The 13,601-nt window shown below is 68.5% G+C and overlaps 3 protein-coding genes across 3 annotated transcripts; all 3 read left to right on the top strand.

Moving 5' to 3' along the window:
• Positions 1 to 972: 972 nt before the first annotated feature.
• On the top strand, positions 973 to 5,190 carry PROB1 (proline rich basic protein 1; the record flags this gene model as incomplete). Its single annotated transcript, XM_058035110.1, has 1 exon — positions 973 to 5,190. A coding segment is annotated over one exon (4,218 nt), but the record flags the coding sequence as incomplete, so codon positions are not given.
• Positions 5,191 to 6,153: 963 nt separating this feature from the next.
• MZB1 (marginal zone B and B1 cell specific protein) lies at positions 6,154 to 7,238 on the top strand. The gene is made up of 4 exons (XM_058035020.1): positions 6,154 to 6,345; positions 6,601 to 6,707; positions 6,884 to 6,988; positions 7,064 to 7,238. The coding sequence occupies exons 1-4, from the start codon at positions 6,154 to 6,156 to the stop codon at positions 7,236 to 7,238; spliced, it is 579 nt and encodes a 192-aa protein (XP_057891003.1).
• A 228-nt stretch (positions 7,239 to 7,466) lies between these two features.
• Positions 7,467 to 12,509, top strand: SLC23A1 (solute carrier family 23 member 1). Its single transcript, XM_058034899.1, is given in 17 exon segments — positions 7,467 to 7,533; positions 7,536 to 7,590; positions 7,592 to 7,661; positions 8,134 to 8,205; positions 8,392 to 8,496; positions 8,585 to 8,742; positions 8,817 to 8,905; positions 8,982 to 9,049; positions 9,729 to 9,910; positions 10,528 to 10,648; positions 10,749 to 10,905; positions 11,061 to 11,282; positions 11,285 to 11,433; positions 11,510 to 11,639; positions 11,799 to 11,942; positions 12,065 to 12,160; positions 12,271 to 12,509. Coding segments are annotated over 17 exon segments (2,124 nt in total).
• The last annotated feature ends 1,092 nt before the right edge of the window (positions 12,510 to 13,601 follow it).

The raw sequence follows: 13,601 nt of genomic DNA on the forward strand, positions 1-13,601 counted from the left end.
AGCCCTGAGTTCACTCCTGGCCGCTTAGATGGGCTGTGGGGGAGCTCCTGCTTGGGGCAGGGTGTGTTTAGGGGAAAGCCCGGCTGGACACACCACTGCTGTGGCACCGGGAAAGGAGCCGTGCTGGGGATGGAGCTGCAGCTCGGGGTCCTGCCGTGCCCTCAGCACCGCGGATGGGACATCCCCAGAAGGGTCTGCGGGTCCAGGGGCAGCCCAGCCGTTCCATGGGGTCACACCCGGGAGCTGTATGGGTGTCCTGGGACCTGTGTGGGTGCCCTGGGAGCTGTGTGGGGTGCCCTGGGAGCTGTATGAGGTGTCCTGGGACCTGTATGGGTGTCCTGGGACCTGTATGAGGTGTCCTGGGACCTGTGTGGGTGTCCTGGGACCTGTGTGGGGTGTCCTGGGACCTGTGTGGGTGTCCTGGCACCTGTGTGGGGTGTCCTGGGACCTGTATGAGGTGCCCTGGGAGCTGTGTGGGTGCCCTGGGAGCTGTGTGGGTGCCCTGGGAGCTGTGTGGGTGCCCTGGGAGCTGTGTGGGGTGTCCTGGGAGCTGTCCTGCGCTCTGGGGAGAGCGGGGCGGGCTGAGGGGCAGGGATGAGCCGGCGGCCCCCGGCAGGTCCCCGAGGCTGGGGGCGGCGGTGGCATCCCTGCAATGCGCTTGGCGTCGGCTGCCCCGGCTGGCGCTGGCCGGGTCCATGTGATCCGGGCTCGCTCTGAGCCGCCGCCGGCTGCAGCCGCCGGGACGGGAGGGAGGCACAAGGTCGAGCCAGCGGCCCCGGCCCCGAGCAGCGCTCCCCGGCCCCGGCCGAAGCCCCCGCGCTGCTCGCCGCCACCATGCCCCGCGGGAAGAGGGAGCCGGTGCTGCCGAACCCCGCCGAGCTGCCCGGCCCGCAGGGCGAGGGTCCCCGCGGGGCTGGGGACGGCCGGCGCTCCGCCGAGGAGGAAGAGGAGGAGGAGGACAGACACCTCCCGGGGCTGCCCCGCGACGACCTCACCAAGAGCATGTCGAGCTCCTCCTTGTCCTCCTACCACTCCGCCCTGTGCTCGGACGGCACGGAGACCTTCAAGGACTGCCTGGAGTTCCCGGAGGAGGAGGGATCGCCCGGCCGGGCTGCCCCGGCCCGCTGGGCTCCGCCGGGGGCCCCCGGCGCTCCCCCGCCGCCCGGCCCCCTCGCCCGCCCGCAGCGGGCTCAGCTGTCCAGCGCGGCTAAGAATAGCCCAGCGCCGGGCCAGGGGGGCAGGATGGGTCCCCTCGGCGGGGACCGGCAGCCCGTGCCGCCCGCGGCCGCCGCCGGGGAGCCGGCCGTGCCCCGGCAGCCCGGGCCGATGCTCGCCGGGGCTCCCAGCGACTCGGACGAGGTGGACGGCGAGGTGCAGGCGCTGACGGCCAGGGCTTTCCGCAGCCTCTCGGGGCTCCCCGGAGCTCGCCTCGACATGTGCAGCTCCCACACCTCCTCCAGCCTCTCCAACTCGCTGTCCGAGGACGGCGGGCGGCCGCGGCGGTGGCCGGCGGGCGCCGGGGAGCCCCGGGTTGCGGGGACAGCTCTGCACGGCAGGGTGGGATGGCCTTTCCCCGCCGGCGTGGACGGGGAGCTGCTGGGCAAGGAGCAGTTCGAGTGCGTGGACGTGGAGCTGGAGAACGGCGAGGCCAGGAAGGGCCACGGCAAGAAGAGGACGGTGCCCAAGCGCCAGATCCTGCTGAAGAGGAAGGAGAGGAAGGAGACGAGCTTTGGCCCGCGGGGGGACGGCCCAGCGCCCCAACCCCCGGCCAGGAAGGAGCCCCCCAGCAAGGGCAGAGCCGTCGGAGAGGACTTCAGGTTCAACTACCAGCAGTTCATGAAGGCGGCGTCCCTGGAGGCCGGCACCGACAGGACCAGGGCGGCCTCGTGCCTGGTGAAAAACGTCCTGGCCAAGAAGATGCAGTACGAGCAGCGCATCAAGATGGAGCAGAAGGGGCTGCGGGGCAGCTCGACCTCCTCGGGGCCGTCCTCGGCCGGCACCGACCTGCTGGGGGATGCCCTGGAGGGCAAGTCCAGCTCGCTGTCCCGCTCGGACTGCAGCTTCTCGGCCGAGGACCTGCGGGGCGGCGGGACGGCCAGGGCGGCCGCGGAGAGCGCCGCCACCACCACCCATCCCACCAAGGGCGTGGTGCTCAGCGAGGCCACGAGGGAGACCGTCTGCAACCTGAGGAAGACGTTCAACGAGCTCAACCAGAGGATGAAGTACCAGGAGGTGCTGGAGGGCCGCTGGCTGCCCGCGGCCGCGGAGGAGCACACGTCGGAGAGGATCTGCTACCAGCGAGCCCGCGCCCTGTTCGAGGCCCAGCCCGGGGTGGGGAAGGTGCTGGATGTCGCCCCCCGGTTTGCGAGGGCGCCGAGGCCGTGGCCCAGCTTGAAGGAGCGAGCCATCGGCCCCATCCATTCCCAAAGCCTCCCCTTCAAGGCCGAGAGCCGGGCGCTCCCCGCCGCCCCGCCGCGCCGCCCCTTCGCCTCCTCCCGGGCTCATGAGGCGAGGCCGCAGCCGCCGAGCCCGCCGGAGAAGCCGCCGGCAGCGTCCCGCCGGCCGCCCAGCCCCGGCACCGCCCCGGCACCCCGGGGGTCCCCGCCCGCCGCGCCCCCCAAGCCGCAGGAGAAGGGCAAGGGGCGCGTCCCGCAGCCCCGCGACGTGCGCAAGCTGGTGAAGAGCAGCTACAGCCTCAAGTTCGGCACTGCCGGCGCCTCCCGCGGCACCGCGGCCAGCAGCGGGGAGCCGCCGCCAGCCGCCCCTCTGGTTATCCACTGCACCTCGGTGCGCCGGGAGCCGCCGCCGGAGCCGGCGGGAGAGGAGGTGCCGGCGGCCCCCGGCCGAGAGCCGGCCCCGGCCAGCGCCGAGGGGCCCGCCAGGCCCCCGCACAGCTCCCCCATCAACATCACCAGGGTCCAGGCCACGCGGAGGGGAGCGGCCCCCCCGGAGGAGCCGCCGGCGTCGCCCCCGCGCCGGGAGCGCAGCGAGCTCCGGGTGCCGCCGCGGGCAGAGCGGGTCCCGCACGTGGAGACCCATCTGCACGTCCTGGTGGGGCGGCCGGGCCCGGAGAGCCGCCCGGCCCAGAGCGGCGCCCTGCTGCGGGCAGAGAAGACCGTTCTGCTGCCGCCGCCGAGCCCCGCCGAGGGCAAGGAGCTGCGCGGCCGTGGCAGCAGCGGAGCGCTCCCCGCTGCCGAGGGCCCGGAGCCGCCGGGGCAGCGACCCCGCAGCGGGGACAGCCGGGACCCCCGGGCCGGAGCCCCGGGCGGCAGCAGCGCCGGGGGAGAGCCCGGGGCCGGCGAGCAGCGGCAGCAGCAGCCCGGCAGCGGCCGGCGGCTCTCGGTGGGCAGCGGGGGCTCTGCCGGCGGCTCCGGCCCCGCCGCCCCGCTCCGAGCCGGGGACAGCGGCGAAGGCTCCCCTGGGCGGCTGCCGGAGCACAGGGAGGCCTGGGAGCACTCGCCGCTGTGGCCGGCGGCTCCAGAGCCCTATCCGCCTGCTGCCCCGGCAGAGAACTCCAACTACTTGGCAATCCCCGAGAGACCCCCCAAATCCACGCCGATGCCAAAGCTGCCCTCGGTCCCCAACCCGGGCAGTGCATCCTTTGGGACCCCCTTTGTCCCCGTCCCGGCCAGCACCTCTTTTGGGGGTCACTCAGCCCCCAACCCAGCCAGTGCCTCTTTTGGGACCTCCATGGTCACCAACGTGACCAGCTCAGCCTTTGGCTTCCCATCAGCCTCCAGCCTGGCCAGCACATCATTTGGGGCCCCCTTGGTTTCCAACTCCAACAAGTCTTTTGGTGCCCCTCTGGTCCCCAATCCATCCAGTGCCTCATTTGGGAACCCCTTGGTCCCCAATCCATCCAGTGCCTCATTTGGGAACCCCTTGGTCCCCAATCCATCCAATGCCTCATTTGGGAACCCCTTGATCCCCAATCCATCCAGTGCATCCTTTGGGTCCCAGCTGGTGTCAAATGCATCCAATGTATCATTTGGGTCCCCAGTGGTCCCCAATCCATCCAGTGCATCCTTTGGGAACCCCTTGGTCCCCAATCCATCCAGTGCATCCTTTGGGAACCCCTTGATCCCAAATCCATCCAGTGCATCCTTTGGGTCTCCAATGGTCCCCAATCCATCCAGTGCATCCTTTGGGTCTTCACTGGTCCCCAATCCATCCAGTGCATCCTTTGGGAACCCCTTGATCCCAAATCCATGCAGTGCATCCTTTGGGTCTCCACTGGTCCCAAATCCATCCAGTGCATCCTTTGGGTCTCCACTGGTGCCCCATCCATCCAGTGCATCCTTTGGGTCTCCACTGGTGCCCAATCCGTCCAGTGCATCCTTTGGGAACCCCTTGATCCCCAACCCAGGCAGTTCATCCTTTGGGTCCCCCATGGTCAGCAATCCAGTCCCCACTTCCCTTGGGCATCCCTCAGTCTCCAACGTGGCCAGCTCTTTCTTTGGGTCCCCTTTTGTCCCCAGCCCAGCCAGCGCTCCGCTGGGTACCGGTGCCTATTCCTTTCCTGCTGGGGAAGTGCCCTGGAGCAAGCCCAGCCCTGAGCCCCCCCTGCCCCGACCCCCCGAGGGCTCGGCTGCTGTGGAGCCCCCAGCCCAGCCCCACCTGGAGGATGCTCCTCCTTTCCTCAGGAGGAGCGAGGGTCCCTCGCCGGGCGGGAGGAGCCGGCAGAGCCCCCCCAAGCCCTTCCCCGCCGCCGTGCCCGCCCAGCGGAGGATGCTCGTGGATCCCAGCAGCGGCAAGTGCTACTACATGGAGCCGCCGCGGCAGCCGCAGATGAAAACGCTCTACGACCCCGAGACCGGGCAGTACCTGGAGGTGCTGGTCCCGCCGGTGGCATCACACACCGGGCTCTACCAGGCACCTTTCAACCCGCTGGTCATGGCCCCGGGGGTCTACAGCCCGCCCTACGCACCCTACGGCGGCTTCCCGGGGCTACCGGCCCCGGCGCCCGCCGCCCCCTCGCCGCCGCAGCCCTCGCTGCCGCCGGCCGACAACCCCGGCACCCCCGGCTCCGCTGCCAAGGGCGAGGGCTCGTCCCCTGCCGGGGGTCCCGACTGCGGCTACCTGGAGAGCCTCTACTACATCCCCACGGGCATGCGGGCCAGCCCCGGCCCCGAGCAGCCCCCGGCCCGCGCCAGCCCTGCCGCGCCCGAGGGCTCCCTGCTCCGCATGTGACGGGACGGAGCCGCCGGGACGCCCCTTCCCTTGGCCCGGCTTGGCCCAAAGTCAGCATCACCCCTGGCACGGGAGAGGGGCAGCAGGCACTGGTTGGACTTCAGTGGCTTCTCATGGAAACGGGGACAGGAAGGGCGTGTTCGGTGTCAGCAGCTGGCAGCCCGAGGGGGACATGGAGGCGGCCCCGGCCAGCAAAGGGACCACAGAGGCCCCGCTTCCCCCTGTCCTGCCAGTCCCATCCCAAGGATGACCCGGGCTGGTTCGCACAGGGGTTGATGGCCTGGCCACCCCCAGCTCCCCCAACCACAGCTGCAGCACAGACACCCCAAAATAGTAATAAAAATGCTGAAACGGCTTTAAATCTGCTTCTTCATCCTGTGTTTGTGTGGTAAAGGGAGGGGAGGCGCTGAGGCACTTGGAACCTGCAATCCTTCTGTCTGTCTTGGAGAGTCCCCCACATGAATCCCAGTCCCGAGGAGCAGGAGGAGACTCCGCAGCCATCAGTGAGCCCTAAACCCCAAACCCCAGCCCTGAACGCCAAACCACAACCATGAGCCACAACCGCAACCATGAGCCTCAAACCCCAGTCCTTAACCCCAAACCCTCGCCCAGTCCCTGTAGGTCCACACCATCCCAGGAAGGACTGAGGTTGGGGAGAAGGGATCCTGCTGAGTTACAGGACGGAATTACAGCAAAACCCTCCTGGAGAGGGGGCACCCCCTGCACATCCCCCCCCTGGTGCCGCGATGCCCGGCTCGCACGGGCCGCCCCAGCCGGATGCAGGTGTGCGCTGCCCGCGCCTCGGCGCCGCTCGCCAGTCCCGGGGGGTTTGTAGCCCGCCCCGGGGGTTTATAGCCCGCCCCGGGGGTTCATAGCCCGCCCCAGGGATTCATAGCCCGGTTTGCAGCCCGGCCGGGGGGTTTGCAGCCACCCCACGCCTCCGCCCCGCGCTCTCGGAGCAGGATGCGGGCGGCGCTGGCAGCGTGGCTGGTGCTGACCCTGCTGGGGGGGACAGGGGCCGAGGACACGTGCGGGGACCCCCCCGCAGCCCCGTCCCGCTCCGTCCCCGCGCCCCAGCTGAGCCCCGAGGAGCGGCTCTCGCCCCACATGCCCGAATCGCTGCGCTGTGACGCCTGCCACGCCATCGCCTTCCAGGTTGGGAGCGGGGACACGGCGCCCCAAAAGCGGCAGTGAGAACCCTTGTGGGGATGCTTCAGCCTGGGGAGATGCTGCTGCTCCTCATCGGCACCTTAAAGAAGCCTTTTGGGCTCCTCATGGACCCTCTGACCCAGATGTGCTTCCACTGCTGAGGCCGCGCAGAGCGGGGTGCAGAGCCCAGCCCCGCTGGGGACCGGGGTCACGGACAGGCTGCCACCCCCAGTGCCCCGATTCTGCCTTTTCTCACCCCAGATTGAGGAGCAGCTGCGCAAGGCAGAAGGGAAGGTGGGCAAGAAGGCTCTGAAGGAGTCGGACTACATAGAGGTGCTGGAGAGGAGCTGCTCGCAGGACTGGGAGAGGTGAGCAGGGTGTCCCCGGGATGCGGGTGTCCCTGGGATCAGGGTGATCCCGGCTACGGGCGAGTCCGCAGGGGTCAGCATGTCCCTGAGGATGGCGATGTCTCAGGGATCTGGTGTCCCCAGGGACAGGGGTGTCCCCAGCGACCACTTTGCCTCCAACCCCCCTCTCCCCGCAGTTACGGGGTGCTGGAGCTGGACGGGCAGAAGCGGCTGTCGGGGCCGGGGCTGCCGAGCCAGCAGTCCCTGAGCGTGCTGGTGTCGGGGGGACCGTGGCCGGGCAGGTGAGCGGGGGTTCGGCGGTGCAGGGGGGCCGAGCAGGGTCCCCTCTATGCCGGTGACCCCGCGGCTCCTCGCAGGCTCTCCAAGCTGTGCCTCGGCTACGTGGGCGAGCGGGGCGAGGCGCAGATTTACAGCGCGCACCGGCGGGGCCCGGCCGCGCTGCGGCAGCTGCTGTGCCACGGCGACAAGGGACCGTGCGCCGGCCGCAAGGAGCGCCCGGAGCCCCGCAAGGCGCCGCAGAACGAGCTGTAGCCCGCCGTGGTTAATGCTTAATGCCCCGGCGACCTTCGGAGCCGACTTCGTCCCCAGCGGGAGCCGACACGTGCCGGGGTGGGCGCCTCGCCGCTGTCGCCTGTCACCGATGTCGCCGCTGTCGCTCGGTGTCCGCTCGGGCGAGCGGGGAATTACTGTGTAACCCACGGGCTCTAATGTTTCACCGGGCGCTGCTCCGGGCGGGGGCAGCCCCAATTAAAGGAGTTAATGGCTGATCCGTGCCGGGGCTGCGCTCGCCGCTTTCACAACCCCCAGCCAATGGCCGCCCTCCCCCCGCCACCGCCACCGCCCGGCCGGGGACTAAAGTCCTTCCCACGGCCATAAAACCCCCCGAGCAGCGACAGCGCCGCCGGGAAGCGTCCGAGGATGGGGACCCGCTCGGGAGACCTGGCTCAGCCCCAGGTGAATGCAGGCGCCGTCCCTGTCCCCGTCCCCATCCCTTCCTCGGTGTCATCCCAGGGCGGTGGGGAGGGAGGTGGTGGCCGGGCACGCCGACCCGGCGATGGCCAGCTCAGGGTCAGGATGCCCTGCTGGGGCTGCCAAAGGCCAGGGGGAGCCTGGGGACTGCGGTGAATCGCGGGACCGAGGGGACACGCTGGAATGCTGCGGCTGGGACCGGCCGTGCCACCTTTCCCATCACCTGCAGGGGGGATCCCCCTCCAGACTTTCCAGGAACAAAATACAAGGCAGGGATCGGTGGGTTTGGGAGCCCAGACCCCTCCTGGAGGTCAGAGCGGGCACCGGGTGGGACTGACAGGAAACACGCTGGGCCATGGCCCGGTGTCACCCGCGTCCCTCAGAGCAGAGCCCAGCCCCTCCCCGAGGGACGCCCGGGTCCGCACTGACCCAGCTCCTCCCTCGTCCCCACTGCCAGAATGGGAACTTGGCTCTGGGCCCCGCGGGCTCCCCGCACGCCCCTGGGAAGGAGCTGCCTGTGGCGGGCAGGGTGAGTACCGGGCACCCCGTGGGCAGCACCGCACCCCAAATCCATCTGTGACACTCCTGTGGATGGAGCCCGGCCAGCCGGGACCCCTCCCCTCCCCGCGGGCACAGGGGCTCCCATGGGGCCGGGTGGGCTGCCCGTCCCCGCACGCAGCCCCAGGGTGAGACAGGCTGAGCTGTGCCCCCCCAGCAGGAGCCCGGGACGGGCACCAGGCCCCCCCGGCCGGAGGTGGACATGCTCTACAAGATCGAGGACGTGCCCCCCTGGTACCTCTGCATCCTGCTCGGCTTCCAGGTACAGCCTGGCAAGTGTCAGACCCCAAATGCCCGTTCCCCGCGGTGTGGGGCACCCCCAGCCCCGCTGAGCCCCCCTCGCCCCCCAGCACTACCTGACGTGCTTCAGCGGCACCATCGCCGTGCCCTTCCTGCTGGCCGAGAGCCTGTGCGTGGGCAAGGACCAGCTCACCGTCAGCTACCTCATCGGCACCATCTTCACCTGCGTGGGCATCACCACCCTCATCCAGACCACCGTGGGCATCAGGTAGAGCCACGGCCCCACGGGCCCCGTGCCCAACCCCGGGCACAGGCACGGGATCCACCCCTCTGTCCCCGCAGGCTGCCGCTCTTCCAGGCCAGCGCCCTGGCCTTCCTCGTGCCCGCCAAGTCCATCCTGGCCCTGGACAAGTGGCGATGCCCACCTGAAGGTGAGGGCAGGGGGGTGCAGGGGGTGCCCAGCTGCTCCCCGACCCCCAGGACCACCTCACCGCCCTCCATCCCCAGAGGAGATCTACGGCAACTGGTCCCTGCCGCTCAACACGTCGCACATCTGGCAGCCCCGCATGCGAGAGGTACAGCCTGCCACCACACTGCCACCACCCTGCATCATCCTGCCACCCCCTGCCACCAACCTGCCATAATCCTGCCACCATCCTGAGACAATCCTTCCACAATCCTACCATCATCCTGGCACACCCTGCCACCATCCTGCCACCACTCTGCAGCATCCTGCCACCCCCTGCCACCAACCTGCCACAATCCTCCCTCAATCCTGGCACACCCTGCCACCAACCTGCCACCATCCTGCCACGACCTTGCCACCACCCTGCACCATTCTGCACCACCCTGCCACCCCCTGCCACCACCCTGCCACCATGCTGCCACCACCCTGCCACCACCCTGCACCATCCTGCACCACCCTGCCACCCCCTGCCACCACCCTGCCACCATGCTGCCACCACCCTGCACCATCCTGCACCACCGTGCCACCACCCTGCCACCCCCTGCCACCACCCTGCACCATCCTGCACCACCCTGCCATCACCCTGCCATGATCCTGCCACCACCCTGCACCATCCTGCACCACCCTGCCATCACCCTGCCATGATCCTGCCACCACCCTGCCACCACCCCGCCACTCCCTGCCACCACCCTGCCATGATCCTGCCACCACCCTGCCATGATCCTGCCACCACCCCGTGGCACCCTGACTCCCCAGCAGGCTGCTGACACCCTCTCCGTGCCCTGCAGATCCAGGGGGCCATCATAGTGTCCAGCCTGGTGGAAGTGCTCATCGGGCTGCTGGGGCTCCCCGGGGCACTGCTCAGCTACATCGGGCCGCTGACCGTCACCCCCACCGTGTCCCTCATCGGACTCTCCGTGTTCCAGGCGGCCGGTGACCGGGCTGGCTCCCACTGGGGCATCTCTGTGCTGTATGGCATGGGGACACGGGGGACAGGGGGCACACGGGGGACACGGGGGACATGGGGGACACGGGGACAGGAGGGCAGGGTTGTCCAACACAGAGCCAGGAGGATGTCAGGGGTGGGAGGTGCTGCCTTGTGAAGGCCGACCTAGAACAGAGGCTGGACAGAGCTAAAGAATAAAGCAGGGATTTATTAGGAGGCTTCAATGGATGCGCCTTGGGCAGCACAAGAGCCCAGCCAAGGCTGCACCCAAGATGAACTAAAATGGTCCCAAAATGCACAACTGGTCACAGGAGTCTCTCACTTTGATCAGTTCTGCTCCATTGGCATATTGGAGTTAATTGTCCAATTACAGCTCCAGCCCATGCAGTCCCATCCTGCTTGTTTATCTCTCCTCAGCCCACGTTGTTTCTGCTCTTGGGCCTGAGATTTGGATCACAACACAACAATTTGTCCTTGGTGCCCAGCTAGAGAAGGAATTGTTTTGTCTCCATGCTCCGTGCAGAGAGCTCACCATCCCCTAAAATGAAGCTCAGAATTACACACTAAAGCAGCACAGAATCTGAAAAATATAAAAGCTGAAACCTGAGGCATCAGAGGGATCCCATCTGTCTCTCCCCCAGGACCATCTTCCTGATTGTCCTGTTTGCCCAGTACCTGCGGCAGGTCGCCATCTGCCTGCCTGGCTACCGGCGGGGCCGCGGCTTTGTCCTGCTCCGCGTCCAGATCTTCAAGACGTTCCCGGTAGGGGCTGGCTGGGAGCATCCTGGGGCGGCCCCACATTGCCCCGTTTGCCCCAGGCGGGCTCGGGAGCGGTGCGGGAGGGTGCCGTGTGTGCCCGCAGATCATCCTGGCCATCATGCTGGTGTGGCTCATCTGCTACGTGCTGACCCGCACCGGAGTGTTCCCCAGCCGGCCCGACGAGTACGGCTACAAGGCCAGGACGGACGCCCGCGGGGAGATCCTGTCCGTGGCACCCTGGTTCCGTGTCCCCTACCCCTGTGAGTGCCCCGATACCCCTTTGCCCTGGGGATGTGGGGACCTGGTGCGGCATCACCGGGGCTGGGAAACACCCGGGGGGCCCAAATGGCACCGGTGAGCACCGGCTGGGGGTCCTGGGCTGTCCCCAGCCCTGAGATGCTCTGCCCCCGGGCAGGCCAGTGGGGGCTGCCCACGGTGACCTCGGCAGCCGTGCTGGGCATGTTCAGTGCCACGCTGGCGGGCATCATCGAGTCCATCGGGGACTACTACTCCTGTGCCCGGCTGGCAGGAGCACCGCCGCCCCCGGTGCACGCCATCAACAGGTACAGCCGGCTGCTCCCCCCTCCACGGCACCTCACTCGCACCGCAGCATCTCTGGACACCGGTCAGGGAGGCTGCAGGACAGTGGGATGGGCACCAGCCCCGCCGTGTTGTTCCGCAGGGGCATTTTCACCGAGGGCATCTCCTGCATCATCGCGGGGCTCTTGGGAACCGGCAATGGCTCCACGTCCTCCAGCCCCAACATCGGCGTCCTGGGCATCACCAAGGTACCGGGGCCGGGGCGGGTCCGGGCTGGGCCGGGGGGCGCAGGCTCCGTCACCGGCTGCCGCTGTCCGTGTGCAGGTGGGGAGCAGGAGGGTGATCCAGTACGGCGCCGGGATCATGCTCCTGCTGGGCACCATCGGCAAATTCACGGCGCTCTTCGCCTCCCTGCCCGACCCCGTGCTCGGCGGGATGTTCTGCACCTTGTTCGGTAACTGAATGCCCCAAACGCAGCCCTGGGCCAGGTCCCCGCAGCCCCGGGGGCCGGTGAGCCCGAGGGCGGCTATGGGGGAGCGGGGGCCCCTCGCACCCACTCGCGGCTGGGCCAGCCCCGGCTCCCCCGCCTGCATCGCCGCATCTCTGCCGGCAGGAATGATCACGGCCGTCGGCCTCTCCAACCTGCAGTTCGTCGACATGAACTCCTCCCGAAACCTCTTCGTGCTGGGCTTTGCCATGTTTTTCGGGCTGGTGCTGCCGAACTACCTGGATTCCCACCCCGGGGCCATTAACACAGGTACGGCCCCACGGAGAGCCGCGGTTTGGGCACTTTGGGGAGACAGGAGCGCAGATCTGCCGGGGAGCAGCGGGGAAATCCGGCTCCTCACAGCATCCCGGCCCCGTCCCACGCTGTCGCAGGTGTCCCCGAGCTGGACCAGATCCTGACGGTGCTGCTGACCACGGAGATGTTCGTTGGGGGCACTCTTGCCTTCATCCTGGACAACACCATCCCGGGTAACGGGGCACACGGGCGGGCAGGGGCAGCGGGGCTGGGGCAGGTTCCTGTCGGTTCAGAGCTGCCAGGGGGGATGGCGGGGCCGGGGGTGACACCGGACACCCCGCAGGGACCCAGGAGGAACGAGGGCTGATGCAGTGGAAGGCAGGAGCGCACTCGGACAGCTCGAACAGCGCCAGCCTGAGGAGCTACGACTTCCCCTTCGGCATGGGCGCGGTGCGGAGCAGCCGCTGGCTCCGGAACGTGCCCATCTGCCCGGTGTTCACCGGGTTCCGGGCCCGGCCGGGCGGCAGCGGCTCGGTGGCCGCAGAGGGCCCGGACGGGGGCTCGGTGTGCACCAAGGTCTGAGCCAGGGGCGCTCAGGTCCGGCCCCAGCGCCGGAGGAGCCGAGCCGAGCTCCCGGGGGGCTCTCGGGGTTCGGCAGCTCCCACCAAGGGCACAGCCAAGGCTGCTCGGCTTGAACGCGGGGCTGGGGAAACGCAACGCTGCTCCTGGGGACACCCCGAGCTCCGGGGCACAGCCTGGGCACCGCCACCCCGTGCCACGCTCCACACGAAGCTCTCCTGGCTGAGACTCGTGCAGCGCTGGCTGGAGCCCCTCAGCCACACCGGAGCCGGCCAGAGCCCCGGAGCCACCGACTCCCACCCGGGGCCACCGATTCCCACCGGGTGCCGCGGATTTTCACCGCGCTGTGCCCTCGGCTCCGGCACGGTGAGCCAGCAGCTGGCACGGGCTCTGCGTGGGGCAGGGTCCAGACCAGCCTTAGGATGCCTAACTTAAGATGACGCATTAAATAAGATAATATATTCAAGTGCACGTGCGCCACCAGTGTCTGTGCTGCCTCCTGCACCGTTCCCTCGCCCTTTGTGCACCTTTGATCCTGCTCCTCCTGGGCTGCCAGGCACTCAGACACCCTGGAGTTCTTCCAGATGGGCTCTGCCTGAACCCGGGGCTGTGGGAGAGGCAGCTCAGCACAAACCCTTCCTGGCCCGGGAGCTCTGGAGCGCTGGCCCTGTCCTGGCCGTGCTGGTGACACTGCCCCAATGCCCCAGGCTGCTCTCAGCTGCAGCCACGGAGGTGGCTGACCCACACCACAGCGGGGTCAGGCCAGTCCTTGGCCTGGATTTAGCACCAAAGTTGAGCTGAGGCAACATTGCACAACCCTGTCACAGCCCGGGGTGGCACTGTCACACACTCACTCCCAAGCCTGAGCAGGGAGAGAAGTGAGAAAATCTGTTAAAAGTGAAGTTGAGGGAAAAAAACCACCCCAAGTTAAAATAACCCCCAAGGGATGCAATACAATCACTCCCACCTCCCAGAGCACCAGCCAGGCTCTGAGCCCCTCTTTGGCTGCTGTCCTGGTGCTGAGCAGAGTGTGACAGTGTGTGACACTGCTCTGGCCAGTGGGATCCCCTCCCACGTCCTTGTCCCCACCCGCTG

This window comes from Melospiza georgiana, chromosome 15 (assembly GCF_028018845.1).
Source record: "Melospiza georgiana isolate bMelGeo1 chromosome 15, bMelGeo1.pri, whole genome shotgun sequence".
NCBI lineage: Eukaryota > Metazoa > Chordata > Aves > Passeriformes > Passerellidae > Melospiza > Melospiza georgiana.